The sequence below is a fragment of the Dipodomys spectabilis genome, unplaced genomic scaffold (assembly GCF_019054845.1).
Source record: "Dipodomys spectabilis isolate Male_0828 unplaced genomic scaffold, ASM1905484v1 ptg000145l, whole genome shotgun sequence".
In the NCBI taxonomy this organism is placed as follows: domain Eukaryota; kingdom Metazoa; phylum Chordata; class Mammalia; order Rodentia; family Heteromyidae; genus Dipodomys; species Dipodomys spectabilis.
The window spans coordinates 21,608,571-21,625,937 of record NW_024870822.1 but is presented as its reverse complement, the minus strand read 5'-3'; the positions used below and the strand labels follow the sequence as shown (position 1 = coordinate 21,625,937).

At 43.4% G+C, this 17,367-nt stretch overlaps 1 protein-coding gene across 1 annotated transcript in view; it reads left to right on the top strand.

Annotated features, from left to right (window-relative positions):
• Positions 1-17,367, top strand: part of Mical2 (microtubule associated monooxygenase, calponin and LIM domain containing 2) — a 200,880-nt gene that overhangs the window by 175,327 nt on the left and 8,186 nt on the right. The window contains exons 28-30 of the mRNA XM_042691530.1: positions 240-355; positions 4,310-4,402; positions 9,264-9,357. Coding sequence (XP_042547464.1) covers positions 240-355; positions 4,310-4,402; positions 9,264-9,357 — 303 coding nt within the window. The remainder of the gene's footprint in view (positions 1-239; positions 356-4,309; positions 4,403-9,263; positions 9,358-17,367) is intronic.

Below are 17,367 nucleotides of genomic sequence, written 5' to 3'. Positions count from 1 at the left end.
TCTTTTTAATGTGAGGAGAACTGCAAAGCTCTTGGCAGGGATCCAGAAATGTAATTAACATGGAGGCCAGATTTTTCAGTTGCCTTTAGGTAAGGCCTCCTCCAGCACGGACAGGTGCAAGTGAGGGAAAGGACAGGAGGAAGGGAATGGGGTGAGTGGGGAACCAGGAGTGGCCACTTTGGGGCACAAAGCAGGAAATGAAGCTAGCAATATGGTAAGTTCTTCTGTTCTTGTTCCAGGCTCCAAGCATACCCCTGTAAGAGCTCAGGTAACAGAAGCAGCCTCTTCTCCGTCTTCCATCACCTCCTCCTCTGCAGATGAAGAGCTCGATCCCCAGCTTTCCTCAAGGTTAAAGGTAATATCACTTGACAAATCAAACAGGGCATTAGCCCATTGGGACCATTCCCCCTCCAGAGTCAGTGTTGAGACAGGCTCTGCAAATCTCATTATGCTATCTTGCTTCTGAAGGCAGCCCCTCTTTTTATCTGAAACGCTGTAGGATGTTTATTTATCTCCTTACAAGAATACCTTCTTAAAGACTCGCATTGGGGAAGGGAAACAAACAAACAAACAAAAAGACATGTTTATTGAAACCATTTGGTGACTGCAGCTCTTAAAGTGGGTTTAATATGTAGCCCAACAAGCAAAACCATTGAAAAATTAAAACAAGCAGATGTGTATTTCCCCAAGGGAGGCACAGCTTCATTTAAGAAGCACAAGGGGCAGATTGCATGGAAAATGTTATGTTTATTCTAATCAGAACTATGAAATGAACCATGCAGTTGCATTAAGACAAGGAACTTACTATTGAAGGAACTAGCCGTGTGCCCACTGGGAGGCTCTTGGTGAGCACTCTCCACTTGATTCTAGAGAATGTTACACAGCTCTCACTCCCACTGATAAAAACAAGCACTATCGTATGTCTGTGGTGTCCATGTATCACCCACGTGGAAACACATGTCTACTTCTAAAATCCACTGTTCTTGATCCACTGGAGCTACAGCTCTCCCACTGGGACTTGGAGAGGCACAAAGGACTGAATGGCTGGAAGATTGAATGGCTGGACTTAAAATGCTTCCCAGGTAGACAGAGAAACAACTCACTGCTCTGGTAATGTTTATTTTTTGGAGCAGTGAGGATCTATGGAAGGAAGAGGAGAATCAAATTTATTTACTCAGACTCAACTTTTCCATATCTGGCATTAGGAGTTTTGGCATCACCTCAAGCCACTCAGGGGTTCCAACTCCCCATGGCCCAGCTTAGAGCAAGTCAGGATAGGCCTGGGGTGGGGGAGGAAGGGAGGAAAAGAGAGAGGGGAGAGCAAGTAAGCACAAGCCTGGGTTTCTCATTTCTAAATGTGGCCTTTTCCAATTAGTTCCACACTCAACCATAGATGAATTATGTGTTGTGTTGCGTTTATTGGGGGGATTTTCTTACTGTCCCTTGTCTCATTGAGTGCCCTAAGTTAATTCTGTATTCAAATGAGACAGACCCCAGCATCAGCCATCTGAACATCCACTAGTAGAGAACAAGAAAGCGGGGGGCCTTAGACACACCCAATAGAAAGATTAAGTGCCAAGGCAGGCTTTGCAAGTCTCATTATGAAGATCATACTATCTTGCTTCTGAAGGCAGCCCCTGTTTTTATCTGGAACACCCCAGGATTTATCTCCTTACAAGATTACCTTCTTGAAGACTCACATTGGGGAAGTGAAACAAACAAAAAAAGACATATTTATTGAAACCATTTGGACTACACTTCTTAAAGTGGGTTTAATATGAATATGTGGCCCAATTAGTTCAATACTCCACACAGACAAATCGTGTGTGTTGTGTTGATCTAGCCTCACAAATAGCTCCTGCAAGCCTGATGTGGAGCTAGTTGTCACCTCAGCTGCCCAGTAGTAATGCATGCCCACTTTGCTTGGCTTCTAATGTGATCTGCTCTTACAGGAAGGGAGTCTGGCAAAAGGATTCCTTATTTATGACTTCCCAAGGGCTCACCCTGAAGGAACAGGGAGAGGCTTTTGGCCTATGGTTTCTTTGTCTCTTCTGTCCCATACAGCTATGTCCTCAGCCAAGTGGCACAGAGCCCACGCCAGCTCAAATGATCCTTTGCACAGGAAACTGTGCAGGATATGTTCTCTCTGCCATTGCCCTTTGCCTTGCCCTTCCCAATGCTGCCTGCCATCCCAGTCTCAGACAACAGACCTCAGTGTAGTTGCCTGTCCTTAGTTCTGCCACCTTCCCACTTTTCCTTTACTGTCTCTTTTGCCTAAGCCATTGCCTTTTTCCTCACCTCCCTGTACTCACCATCTCTGAGAATATAAAGATAGAAGCTGGTATATGGTAAGGCTACCTGAGCATTCACTAATAAAGCATCCTTCTCTTTCTGTGAAACATCTGTTTAATGAAAGACAATAATTGACTTTCTTCCTCCACTCCTGGAGGGTGATAGCTTTGCTGCTGGGTAAAACCACATGATCCTGTTGAGGTAACTCCCTCCCCCAGAAGGTTCTCATTTAGAGGGAGATATTAATGTTCCTGTTCTATAGGACCCACCACAGGGGAAGGATCTGCATGTTTATGTGCCTGTATATGCACTTGAGCTAGTACTAGGTCTTGAACTCAGGATCTGGTGCTCTTGCTTGGATTTTTCCACTCATGGTGGTATTCTATCACTTGATCCACACTTCCACTTCTGTCTTTTTTTGCTGTCTTTTTTAGGCTTTTCTACCTGGGCTGACTTTGAACCTTGATCTTCAGATCTTAGCCTCCTGAGTAATTAGGATTACAGGCATGAACCACCAACACTAGAACCAGAGTCCTTAATGGGAATGAGCAGTAAAAGTCCATGAGAGAAGATAATAGAAACCAGATGTAAATGTGGATGCTAGATTCAGTCTACCTGGGTTTAACTCCTGGCTTTACTAATTACTAATTGTATCCATTTGGGAAAGTTACTTAACCTTCATATTTCCATATTTGTAGAACAAGTGCAATCAGAGGAATACATGAGATGATACAGGTGACGTAATTAGTTCTGTGTCTGGCACATAGAACTCAATAAATGCTGGCATCTATTATGCAGAGTAGTGTGAGAGGAAGTGCAGAGTTACTCGCTACATGGATGAAGTGGTTCTCCATGTGGACTGAGTTAGATAATCGCTGGATAGCAACCATTATGGATCCCTATCACCTCTTTCTTACCCTTACCTCTCCCTAAAGATCCCAGCTGTAGAATGGAGGATTCCCTGTACAAAAGGCCTGGAACTCTCTCCAGAGTGATTGACAGTCCATCTGCAGGTCACCCCTAGAAACAGATAGTGTAAGGTGAGATATGTTCAGTCTTAAGAGCCAAAAGTTCTTTCCAAGGATGAAGTCGTTGGTATTGTAGATCCTAAGAAGAGGTCTAGGAAAACAAACTCATGAGAAGAACGTTGTCACTGATGATCTATAGAGGTTCTGAGGCCTCAAAGTGAGATGCTTTCCCAAGGAAAGCACTCATATCTCCAGGATGGAGTCAGAATAAAAAGCATCCTTAGAGCCCTGACACATAAGTGTTTTTAAGGTACAGTCTCAGGCCACTGTGGTTCTGACCCCCATTGCTCTGGCTGAAGGTGTTTTAGGTCTCTATTTCCCACTTACAGATTTATAAGCATTTAATTAGTTCAACCAGTTGTTGAGGATTGCCAAGGCACCAGGCTAGCCATCACAATTTTGTTTGTTTTTGTTTTGTGGACAGGGTTTCATGATATAGTCCAACCTTATCTCAAGCTCATTGTATAGCCCAGACTGGCCTCATACTTGTGTTTCTCCTGCCTTGGCCTGTTTGCTTGCCTGCCTGTCTCTCCCAAGCCTAGCATCCCTGGGCAGTAGGGTAGTAGCACCTATGTGAAGTATAATTTCTCTCAGCTAAACACACACACACACACACACACACACACACACACACACACACACGCACACACACACACACACACACACACACACACACACCAGCTTCCCATCCCCACATCTACTAGCCATATGTGGCTACTTAAATATACAATTAAATTCAGTAAAATTTTAAATGCAATTTCTTATTTATAGCTCATATCCAGTGCTTAAGAGCCCCAGGTAACTAATAGCATCTATATCTCATACAGCATAGGTACTGATCATCTCCATAATTAACTGCCATTATTCTAGAAGCTAAGCCTTGGCTAGGAAACCTTGGGGGGAGAGCAGAAGATATAATAATGTTTTGTAAATTTCAGCCTCTGTTTTTTTTCTCAGTCCTACTTTTTCTTCTCTGTGGGTTTTTCTAGGAGAAGAAGATACTCCAAAGAAAGAAGAAGCTGGAAAAGGCAACGAGGCAGTTGGTGAAGCAAGAAGAACTGAAACGACTACACAAAGCTCAGGTCAGAAAACAAGCATAAGATGAGTGAGTGGGCCTGGGCCCTGATCCATGGGGATCTGAATAGGAAAGCATTGGGAGCCTGTGCTGTGTTGGGGAAGGCAGGCTGGGGACAGGTCAGACTCTCTTCTCTTAGGGACAGGTTTGTAGTTATTCTAAAGGCCCTGGCTCAATCTCTAGTGAGACCCTGGGGCCTGCAGAGCCAGGTGTTGCGCTCTTAGCCATTCCCAGGTACCTTTCCGTCTGCAGACATTTGTTCTGCTAAGTGATGTTGAAGCCAGCCTGTGACCTTGAACGACATCCTCATCCCATACTATCTTTTTTTAATATATACTTTTATTGTAAAGATACTACTGTACAGAGGATTACAGTTACGTGAGTAAGATAATGAGTACATTTCCTATCGAGCATTTGTTTTTCCCCTACAGTCCATTGCCTCCCTACCTCCCCAACTCCTCCCTTCCCCCCCCCCCAAGTTCGCTTGCAACATAGTGTCTTGTACATCTCATTGCTACAATGGGTCAACCTTTATCCTTATTTCAGCATTTTGTTATTTCTCTTCCCCTCCCCAAATTAGAAAAATTTATACACAAGATACAGGGCACCGGAATCAAATACAGTGAAAACAGGGGTTATACCATGGGGGAAGAACATACAAAAGAAACAAACATAATCACATAGTACATTATAAGCACATTAAAAACAACAGCAACAAAGATAAAACCTCTTGTGTCCATATCTTGGGGTTCCTTTCATTTAGCATCATCTTATATGGTCATATGTACATAGCTTTTAACCTTTTCTGCTTGTGCTAGACATATACTAGTTATTGTAAATAAGGGAAACCATGGGACCTATGTTTCTTTGCCCCTGGCTTACTTCACTTAATATCATTTTTTCCAAGTCTTTCCATTTCCTAACAAATGGGGTGGTGTTATTCTTTCTGATGGAAGCACAAAATTCCATTATATATATAGTATATATATATATATATATATATATATATATATATATATATATATATATATCACATTCATCTACTGAGGGGCATCTGGGTTGGTTCCATATTTTAGCTATGGTAAATAATGCTGCAATAAACATAGTTGTGCTGGTAGCGTTAGTATGGCCTTGTTTGTGATTGTTTAACCCTGACTATTTTATGACCTTAGTTTGTTTGTATATGTGTGGTGAGTGGGTCCTGAGGCTTGAATTTACAGCCTGGGCATTGTCCCTGAGCTTTTTTGTTCAAGGCTAGCACTCTGCCACCCAAGTCACACCTCTGCTTCCAGTTTTGTTTTTGTTTTTGTTTTTGTTTTTTTTGGGGGGGGTTGGTGGTTAATTGAAGGTAAGAGAGTCACAGACTTTCCTGCCTGAGCTGGCTTCAAATTACAATATTCAGATCTCAGCCTCCTGAGTAGCTAGGATTATAGGCATGAGCCACAGGTGCCTATCTCAATACCTTAGTTTGTCCTCTATGAGAACACAAATCTTCTACCAACTAAATGTGTGTCTTTGCTAAACTGACATCTGTGAGGGGCTGTATCCATTTTGGAATTAGTTGAAAGGATAAATATTTAGCATTCAATTCAGATTCCTGGCCTGTGACTTCTTCCAGACATTTCTACCTAGGGTCATCTGTCCATCTCTGTAACACACACACAAAATGAAGCAGAAGTCTGAGCATTCTCCATCTCCCTGAGGACTCTGAGCATAATCAGGAAGAGCAATTGAATTTTAAGATAAGGACTTAGCATGGCCACTCACATTAATCCATGTTTCCTCCATCACTTTCTCCAGTATGCCCTTTATCTGGCCATATAATCCTGTAGACAGCTTCCTGTTACTGGAACAAAATACCTGAGGTGATTAACTTTAAAAAGAAGAAAAGGCTGGGGGAGGCACATAGTTTCAGTTGGCCCTGTTGAGTTGGACCTGCAGCAAAGCAATACATCATAACCAGGAGTGTGTGATAGAGCGACATACTTACCTCATGGGGCTCAGGAAGAAGAGAGAGAAAGGGTAAGAGCCAGAGTCTCAATACCCCCTTTAAGGACACACATCTAATGACCTAATTTCCTTCCCACTAGTCCCCATCTCCAAAAATCACCTCCCAGTAGTCTGTCTCTCCTTCTTCTCCCTCTTTCTCTTTTTCATTCTCTTTCTCTTTCTCTCTTCCTGGCCTGGGTCTTGAACTCAAGGCCTGGGAGCTGTTCCCTGACTTCTTTCACTCAAGGCTACCACTTGAGCCACAGTTCCACTTCCAGCTTTTTTGGTAGTTACTTGAGATGAGTCTCACAGGCTGTCCTCCCCCAGCTGGGCTTGAACCTCCTCAGAGCTCAGCCTCCTGTGTAGCTAGGATTACAGATGTGAGCCACCAGCACCCAGCTCCAATCTTCGGCACATGAGTCTTTTGGGGACATTCAAGATCCAAACTATAGTACCCTATAAATTGTCTCTAACAACAATGGAGTCATTTGATCTGATCTCCTTTACCTTAACTTCCCACTGGTTCAGAAGCCACCTCCATGTCAAGGACAGGGACAACTCCCAGAAACTCACCTCTATTCTCAACTTCTAAAACAGGTTTCTTCAGGACATCTCAACTTTTCCTTCTAAGAACAAAACAAGTCTTTATGATACCCATTGGCAAAGTCAGCCCTTTCTGCTGGCAATAGGGAAGAAGAAGGGAAGAATTACAATGGCCTTTTGAGCCCCAGGCTTGTTAGCACCTAAAGGGGCCATTTTTAATCTCTTAGCATTTCCACTTCAGTTTCCAAAGAACTGCCGTGGAGGCAGTAGTTAGGTTGCTTGGGCTGTGGTGGCAAAATGCCACAGATCTGATGGCTTTAACAACAGATACTTATTTTCACACAGTTCTTGGGGTTAAAGAGACCAAGATCAAAGTGCTATTGAGCTTGTTATCTGCAGGGATCCTTCTCTTCCTGGCTTGGAAACAGCTGCCCTCTTACTCAATCCCCACATAGTTTTCATGTATCTCTTTGACATCTTCTCCTTCTTCTCCTTGTTCTTACTTAGAGACCTATGAGAACAGGGCCCCACCCTATGACCTTGTTTAATCTTACTGATCTCCTTAGAGACCCCATCTCCTAATATAGTCACAGTGGTAGTTAGGGCCCCAACCTATCAATTGGGGGGGGGGGAGGGGAGAAGTAACAACATAATTTAGTCTATTGTCACCTTATTGCTGCAACTGCATAATCAGTAATGAAGTCATGTAAGCCTCTCCCTTCTCTTCCTTTCTATACCATCTCAGAAAGGGACGGATTTATTATGATACAATTGTCTTTAGAAGAGACAGAGAGGAAGAGGGCATTATAATTTATAAGTAGACTTCTCATTTAGTTTAGATGTTATGTTTGGCGTTTAAATACAGCTGACATGAGAAAAGCCACATGGGTGCTTGGGTCTCTTCATGCCTCTGCTACTGTCCCTGTGAATCCAGGCTGTGAAAATATGGGATTCCAGAGGAAGGGAAATGAGGCAGAGTTGAAATACAGTAGAGCTGGGGCACACAGGTATTCCGCCTGCTCAGGTAGCTGATGGTTCCTTTGATAAATCTGTCCTGCCAGGTGCAAAGTCTCTTTCACCAAAGAACAGAACAGCCTTTTGACAGCCTGGTGTTTGAGAACAGAGAAAGTTGCCAGAAATGAGAAAAACTTACATTGGAAATACTTCTGCCACACCCTCCTTCCCCCAGCCCCCAACTCTTCTTCCTAACATATAATTACATGATACTTAAAAGAGTAATAGCTAGTGAGGAAAATAAGTGTATCTGCACACCCAAACTTAACAAGTGCTCAGGAGCATATAGCATCCTTCAGTAGGTCAAACATCTGGTGTCTTGTCATCATAGCCTGCTGGTGACAAAGCCTACACTGATAGCACCCTGGGCATCAGCTGAATGCACAAGGAAATAATCCACCCATGAGTAGCAAAGGAGAGGAGCAGAACAATCTGAAAAGGGAGCACACAAGCCCCCAGGAGCTGACCCAGGTCTCCCATGACACTGCCTTCTCGGGAGGTTACTACTACTGCTTCTGGGAAACAGAATAGGAGAACACTGTGCTTTCCCCAAATCTGTCCTCTACTCTGAGGACTGGCTAAAGACCCAGTCACTGATCCATAACCATAGTCCAAGGCTATGGGCCCTAAGGAGTCCAGAAAGCATAATGACCACCTATCTAGCCTCTGCTGCTATCCGCCTTATCAGAGGACATTGTTTGCATGTCTGCTTGGGATGGATTGAACATGTTCATAGATACCTTGTCTTGTTTTGTTTTGTGCCACTACTAGGGCTTGAAATCGGGGCCTAGGCACTGTCCCCTAACTTTTTTGCTCAAAACTAACACTCTGAGCCATATAGCTCTACTTCTGGTTTCATGGAATTTCTGCCTGTGCTGACTTTGAACTTCAAACTTGAGTAGCTAGGATTACAGCCATATGTCTTTGGTTGTAGGCCTTGAACTCTGGGCCTGGATATTGTCCCTCAGCTCTTCAGCTCAAGGCTAGCACTCTATCACTTCCAGTTTTCTGGTGATTTATTGGAGATAAGAGTTTCATGGACTTTCCTGCCCAGACTGGCTTTGAACCATGATCTCAGCCTCCTGAGTAGCTAGGATTATAGGCGTGAGCCACCAGTGCCCAGCCCATATGTCTTGTTTATATTTCATTCTAATGGCAGGAGCATCAAGGTCGAGTGTTGGAACTGAGATGACCCCATCCAGATATCAGAGCACCACTAGCAACAGCATTTCTTTTTCCTGGAGGGTCAATGGAAGAACCTGCCCTTGATGTGGTTCCATGTGTCCTGAGTCCCTCTGTGATGTGTGATCTTGGTATTGCAGGCCATCCAGAGACAGCTGGAGGAAGTGGAGGAGCGGCAGAGGGCTTCAGAGATCCAGGGTGTGAGGCTGGAGAAGGCACTGCGAGGAGAAGCAGGTATGGCATGCCAGGAGGTCCGAGCAGGAGGCATGGGTCCATTTCCACAGTCTGAGGACATGCTATCCTATCACCAGGGCAAAACAAAGGCATCTTGTCACCCTCAGAGGATCTGCCAATATGGACATGAGGTGCTGTGTCCTTATGGCTTCATAGAGTAAACCTCAATATGAAACTCCTCAGGGCATTGGTCAGCCTGCAGGCCGTGTAATGGGCTGCTGGAAAGCCCAGCCTCTCTCCTGGCCTGCAGCAACGTTTCTTTGTAGCTCAGAGAAATATTTGAGTGTTCAAGCAATGTAGGGAATGAGTCACTATAGAAAGTTAGAGTCTGTATGACTTTGGGCCAGTCAGGTTATTTTAGGGAAGAAAACTTATGAACTTTCATTTTCTCACCCGAAATGTAGTTTTATACCATAGAGAACTTATATAAGGATTGCATTAAAACTATGGTTAAGCCAAGGGCTCTAGTGGCTCATGTCTGTCATTCAAGAATGATGCTAGCAAAGGCCATGAATTTCACACAGTCATAAGTACAGAAGTATAAGAAACACTTCCACAACCTCACAAGAGCTGGCAAATGAGAACTAGAGGTTTCAGCTCCAGAGCTGCAGGCTCATTTGTCACTACCTAGCTACAGGCAGACTTTCCCTCTTTACACCTCAGTTTATTTCTGGATTGGGAGCAATGTTCATACATGGTAAGGACTAGCTGAACCAAGTGGTAGGCCTGGAGTGCTTGATTAATCAGTATGTGTTCTTATTTAAACACGCTGGGCATCTTTCCTGCATTTGTTCATCTGAAGTAGGCTTGTGCCAGGTGCCAGTGGCTCATACCTGTAATCCTAGCAACTCAAAAGACTGAGATCTGAGGATCACTGTTCAAAGCTAGCCTTGACAGAAAAATCTGTGAACCTCTCATCTCCAATTAACCACCAAAAAAACAGAAATGGAGCTGTGGTTCAAGTGCTAGAGAGAGTACTAACTTTGAGTAAAAGAAGCTCAGGGGCAGATCCCAGGCCCTGAGTTCAAGCCCTAAGACACACACACACACACACACACACACAACAAAGAAGTAGGCTTGTTACAAAACTGATGATGCTGTCTAAGCTAAGAGTTATACAGCCCATATCTCCAACTATGATGGGACTTTTGGCAATGTAGTATAAACTGTTCTTGTTTGATGTTTGGTAATATCATTAGGAATCTCTTGATTGCAGTGAGATATATCCAATAGAAAGGATGCCTCTCAAAAGCTACATAGACTTGCACTTTGTCCTTACCAACACATGTCAATGTGGGAAAAGTGGACTTTGACAGATGGCCAAAGAGCCCTGTGTTTAAAACTGTTTCACTCTATTGAGACTGGGTAGCTCTAGGAAAAAAGCTTAACCTCTCAGATTCCTTATCTGAGGAGCAGAAATAGTAATCCCTACATTAAAAAATCTTGTTGAGAATTAGAGTGTTGGTGAGAAAAGTATTTACCAGTCTCTACCACATGTAGTCATTTAATGAATTCTACCTAATATTATTTTACAAAAGTTAAGTTTACACACAAGACACTATTAAAGAAATACAGATGTATTGGCCAGGCACCGATAGCTTACTCCTATAATCCTAACTACTCAGGAGGCTGAGACAGGAGGATCATGGTTTGAAGCTAGCCCAAGCAGGAAAGTTCATGAGATACTTATCTCCAGTTCACCAGAAAACTGGAAGTGGCACTATGGCTAAAATGGTAGAGTGCTAGCCTTGAGCAGCATTCTAGCTCAGAGACAGCACCCAGGCCCTGAGTTCAAGCTCTACAACTGACCAAAAAAAGAAAGAAAGAAAAGAAATATCTGTCTCTTTATTGCTTGAAATTTAAAATATAAATATCAGATATTTAAAGCTTGTGAAAATGTCTCTCATCATCAAAGATATTTAAAAATAAATAAGAAGAAGAAAATTATGTTGAGTCATACCTAATGAAATCTATCCATAGAGGCATGGCTCAAATGGTAGAGTGCCAGTCAGGTAAGTCAAAACACAAGGCCTTGAATTCAAGCCCAGCATCAGCACAAAGAGAGAGACAGACAGACAGACAGACAGAGACAGAGAGAGAAAGTCTGTCCAGCTGGCCATCTTTTCAAAGGTGGGCTGAACTAGCCAGAAGATGGATTCCTTTCATTCCCTTTGTATCCTTGGTAACTTAATTTCTTTGTTAAGTTTATGGCCTCTTTCTTCTTGAATGTTCTTGTGGGGGTGGGGTGACAGATGCAAATAGACAAGGGGACTGGAGATGCAGACAGATAAGTCATGCAGTGTAGCCTCCAAGGGAAGCAAATGGAAGATTCAGGAGGCAGGTCCTCCAAATGAATACTGCCTCCCTCATCATAGCATTTGTGCAGTAACAGCGCTCCTAGCTGGTTCAATAGTCTATCCAGTTCCTTTAAGAGATGGCCTGGCTGCTTAATGAATGACCGGTGCTTATTAGATTAAGTTGTATTTGAGCTGGCCTGTGCTGCACCGGTTCAAGTGATTTAATGGGAATTATTTAATAGGTATTATTAGGATAATTAGAAAATGATCACAGTTAGGCAATAACATTGAGCTCTAAAGGTTGTGAATAACCAAATTTAGAGACAGTCCTGAAACCTGGAGGAGCCAGCCACAGTGAGGCCTGAAGTCTCCTCTAATAATTACATGCAGCAGCCTGAAAGGGGCTTTTGTTCCTGGGAATTATTCATTAGGCAGCATTGAATTAGAGGAGGACTGTGCGGGGGTGCAGTCTGAGGGCCGAGATGGCTGATGAGCAAGATGAGGCTTTGATGAGCTCCTAATTGTCCCACCACAATTCCTGCTTTCTCTTTTTCCAACAGTCAGAAAAAAACTCCCCCAACTCCCACCCCCAGGATGGGAGATTTCCCCCTCCCCTCCATTTTATCCAAGAAAAGGGAACAAAGAAAAATGAAAACCTAACAATCCACCCCCAGAGAACAACCAATGCTATCTCATAGGGCGCTTGCGTGTGTGTGTGTGTGTGTGTGTGTGTGTGTGTGACAAAAGCATTGAATACGCCTCCTGCTCCTGGCTGCCCTGGAAGCTGGGTAGGGATGGGGGGGGGGGGGGGGGAGCGCGCAGAGGTCCGCAATAGGCAATGGCTTGATTGCCCAAGAGAAGCCCAGCTTTGCCAGGGACTCTTCTCAGTCCAGGCACAAATTGCTACCTACTGGTGTGTTGGTTGCCCATTTGGTTGATGAGTGTTACAAATCAGAGCCACGAATGTCCCAACTTGGCAGGGTGAAGAGTTCAGATTGAAATGGTCCGAACTTTCCTTTGATAATTGGAGACAGGTGAAATCTGAGGACAGGGTGCATGCATCCTCTAAGGAGGAAGAACTGATCCCCAGGAAGGGAGGGAGGGAAGGAAGAAGGGAGGAGGGCACCACTTCCTTTCCAGCTTTACTCTTAGCAGACCTTCACTCTTAGCAGCTGGTGGGCACCATTCTGCCATTTTTGGAGCCTAGTGGTGGAGTTGTCCTGCAACCAAGATTGAGGGGCACAGGATGAGTGGGGCTGCCAGCAGGTGGCAGCAGGAACGCACATTATAATCAGAAATATCGAGAAAACCCTCAGCCAAGAAGTGGGAAGGCGTTGGACTTCTCTGTGGTTTTCATCTTGACTCTGGCTGAGAACTCAAAGGAATGAAATTTTTCTAGATTATGTGACAGTTGAGATTCCTTGGAAAAGCACAGGTATTAGAATGGGTTTGATTCTTTTGTGAATTTAGGACCTTAACATTTGCTAGGCAAGCACTCCACCACTTGAGCAATACTCAATACTTTTTGCTTTTAATTATTTTTCAGGTAGGTCTTGTTTTTGTTTGCCACTCCCCCCACTCCCCCTCTCCCCTCCTCTCTTCTTCCCTCCTCCCCCTCCTCCCCCCCCACCCCGCCCCACTCAACATGGAAGACCTCCTACCTGTACCTCCTGCTTAGGGTTAACAGATAGGAACCACCATACCTGACTTCTTTGTTGAGGTGAGGTCTTGCTTTTTTTTCTGGTGTGGACTCAAACCATGGAACTCCTCATTTGTGCCTCCTAAGTAACTTAGTTGGAATTATAGACATGGATCACCATGTCTAGCCTGAGTTTGAGTATTGATATTGCCATTGTATAGCAATTATCTCTTTGACAAATTTTCTCATTTATAAAACAGAGCTGATAGTGCCTTCCTCACCGGGATGGCAGGAATAAAAGAGTAAATGATATATTATTAATGCAATTGAAAGGTGGGGAGGGTATGGAATGTAACTGTTCAAGAGAGTTGATTCTTTTTTTCCTTTTATAGCCTTATCATTATGAAGTCAAGAATTTCTCAAACTGAATGCATTTGTTTGTTGATTCACTCATATTCCTCTGTAAGGACATTCCCTAGATAATATGTAAGCTGGCTTCTAGAAGTCTGTATGACACATGGATTTCACAGGTGTGGTCCATGTGTGGTCTAAGTGTGTCTCATCAAGGTACTATGTGTGCTCCAATGGACAGGTCACAATGAAATTCATTGGGCATGACTAATTGATGCTAGTAACAAGATGTGGAAAAAATAAAGCATCTCCAACTGGGCATGGTAGTACATGCCTGTAATCTCAACTAGAGAAGCAAGAGCAGGAGAATCACAAGTTGAAGAGGGGGGATTCTCAAAAAAAAAAAACTCAATATAAACTATTCTTAACCCCCAACAATACAACAATTTAGTAAAAGCAGTTCAACAATGACAATGAGCACTATGCTTCATGGCCACACCCTTTGCCTGTGGCCATAATGTGGGCATGGATCTGGGGGAATGGATAGCTTTCCATAATTATCCTCTGAATGTATGGAAAGGCGATGAGCTCACATTACACCACCTTGCCTGTCCTTGCACATGGTTGGTTACCGTGCTTTCACAGGGCAGGCAGAGCAGAGCAGGTAAAGAGTCCAGGCCCTCTGACCTTGAGGTATCTGATTTGCCTAGTGCAGGTGAGCATAAAAATGGAGCCACAGAAATATGTTATCACATAATAAAACAAGCCATTGTCAGAAGAACCCTAACTTTACAGGGAATGGGCAGAAATAACACAAATTCACAGTTAATGAAGCTATCAAGGAGTCTGGGTTCATAAGCCACAACTCTGTGGGTGCTGGAAAGGATCCTGAGGTCCAGTATTGCTGAGGAATGGAGTATCACACAAGCCAACAGCAAGAGCCTCGGTGTGGTGGCACAAGTGGCCTGTTCTTAGGTCCCAGGATATGATTTCACAGGCCAGATGGCGCCGTGAATGGTGGAAGCTGTGCCCCTGCTAAGGAGCCCAGTGGCAAGGACTCAGCAACTTTGATAGCAAGCAGCACTCATCTTCCTTTCCAGAAGCCACATGATTGTGTAGAGTCAGGCTGTGGTGTTCTGACTTGTTTCCCAGAATCATCTACCTGGCTAGTTCCAGGAATGGCTCAGGATCAGATGGTGTGCAGCCTGGCCCGCTCCGAGAAGAGGTAAATGGCACCCACAGACTCTGGAAGTCTGCTCACAGATCTCTCTACCTGTGTTTGTAGCTCACTGGCCACTCTGTAGAAAGCCAGAGGCCTCTTTGAAAGCCAAGCATTGGAAACACTAAGAGCAACTTTCTTTTTTTTTTTTTTTTTTTGTCGGTCGTGGGGCTTGAACTCTGGGCCTGGGTGCTGTCCCTCAGCTCTTCAGCTCAAGGCGAGCGCTCTACCACTTGAGCTACAGCGCCACTTCCGGTTTTTCTGATGGTTTATTGGAGATAGGAGTCTCACGGTCTCTCCTGCCCGGGCTGGCTTTGAACCTCGATCCTCAGATCTCAGCCTCCTGAGTAGCTAGGATTACAGGCGTGAGCCACCAGCGCCCGGCTAAGAGCAACTTTCTTAAAGGTGATTGTTTAAGATAAAAGACAGAAAAAGAAAGAAGAAAGAAGGAATAAAAAAAAGGGGGAAGACTAAACATACAGCAAAGTTTTAGAAAAGATGAAAGAATTCAATGAATACTAAGCTCATTAATAACGAGTTTGTCAATCATGTGATTTAACAGTCATCATATTGAAATATGAGAGGAAAATGTTATGATCTTTTCAACAGAAAAAGGAAAATCATTCACAAAATTCAGCACTCATTTGGATTACAAAAATTTTTAGTAATAGATCTTTCTTAATTTCTAAAATTCTGCAGCAAATGTCATTGAATCAAAGCACTCTTTTTGTTTATTTGTTTTCTAGCCTAATACTAGGTCTTGAAGTCAGTGTCTTTAGCTCTCACTTGACTTTTCATTTGAGAGTTACATTCTAGCCAGACGCTGGTGGCTCACGCCTATCTATAATCCTAGCTACACAGAAGGCTGAGATCTGAGGATCACCGTTAAAACCAGCCCAGGCAGGAAAGTCCATGAGACTCTTTTCTCCAATAAACCACTAGAAAACTGGAAGTGGCACAGTGGCTCAAGCGGTAGAGCACTCGCCTTGAGCTGAAGAATGCAGGGACAGCGCCCAAGCCCAGAGTTCAGGCCTCACACCAACAACAACAAAAAAAAAAGAGTTACCTCCAGTTCCTGCTTTTATCTGATCAGAGTCTCCCATACTCTTCTGCCTGGGCTGCTTAGAACCTTGATCCTCAGATTTTAGCAGCTAAGAATATTGATAGATCTCCCAAATCCCAGCTAGAAACATTCTTTAAAAAAAAAAAAAAATTACCAAGTAGTTGTGCAAAGATATTGCAATTCTATAAGTCAGGTTATGAGTACAATGCATCTTGGTCAATGTTACACATCCATCATTCCCCCCATTTTCCTCATCCCATCCCTTCTCTCGTGTTACATGGTTCAATTTTGATATAATGTGCATTGGCTATAATGACTGCATTTGCTTGCTCTCCCTCCTGCCATTAGTGTGTCTTCTCCTTGTTTTCCTCCCCCACCCTCAAAAAAAAACATGTTCTGCTTTCTGCTATTTATTATGTTAAACAGTTCATTAGTTATTCAGAGGAGTTACACCATAGAGACTCCTCCTTTAGTCAATTTGTGTATATATGTATAAAACTTTATATATGTTATCATGTATGTTTATATTTTTGTGCTGGTCCTAGGGCTTAAACTCAGGCCCTGGGTGCTGTCCCTGAGCTATTTATTCAAGGCTAGCACTCTACTAGTTGAGCCACAGCTCCACCTCCAGCTTTTTGTTGGTTAAAGGAAGGTAAGGGGCTCAAGGTCTTTCCTACTAGAACTAGCTTCAAACCATAATCCTCAGATCTTAGCCTGTGGAGTAGCCACCAGTACTTGGCAAGTTTCTTAGTTCATGACTTTAAGGAGAAGATTGTTCATTTGTTCTGTTGTTATTTGTCCTGAATAAACGCTATGTGCCACTACATGCCAGTTACCTTGAAATAAGCCGAACTAATGTACTTGGTAGCAGCTCAAATTTGAGCATGGAGAGTCATTAAAGACTTTCAGTTGGGGGTGACATAATTCACTTTGCATTTGTGAGATACAAAAGTGGGTCAAAATGAATGACTACTAATTGCAGGTTGTTTTGTGTTGACTTTAGATTATTTAGCCATAGCAATGGGACTGTTTATATTTTGTGTAGGAAGAGGTCCAGGAGCAAATGAAGAAGCAGATGACAGTGGACCAGGCAGAGTGTGGAAAGGAAGGGTCAGGTAACTGGGCTGTCCCATCCACCATAGTGCCATAGGTCACTTCCTTTCAACTATACTATTCTAGCCACAACTTTGCCCCAAATGGGCTCTCAGTACAATAGAAGTAGCCACAGGATCAGTGGGAATCTGCACAAAGCCTTCTTAAGGATCCCTGATAATCCACCCAGCCATGGATTGTCTTTATATATTTACACAAGGCAAATATAATTTAAGATTTTTTGTTGTTTCAGTTGTTAACCTCAAGTGTAACTAGATAAAATTTCACCATGTATACTCAAGTCAGGAATCACCATTCAGCTGAGTTTTAAAGGTGAACAGAAAATTAA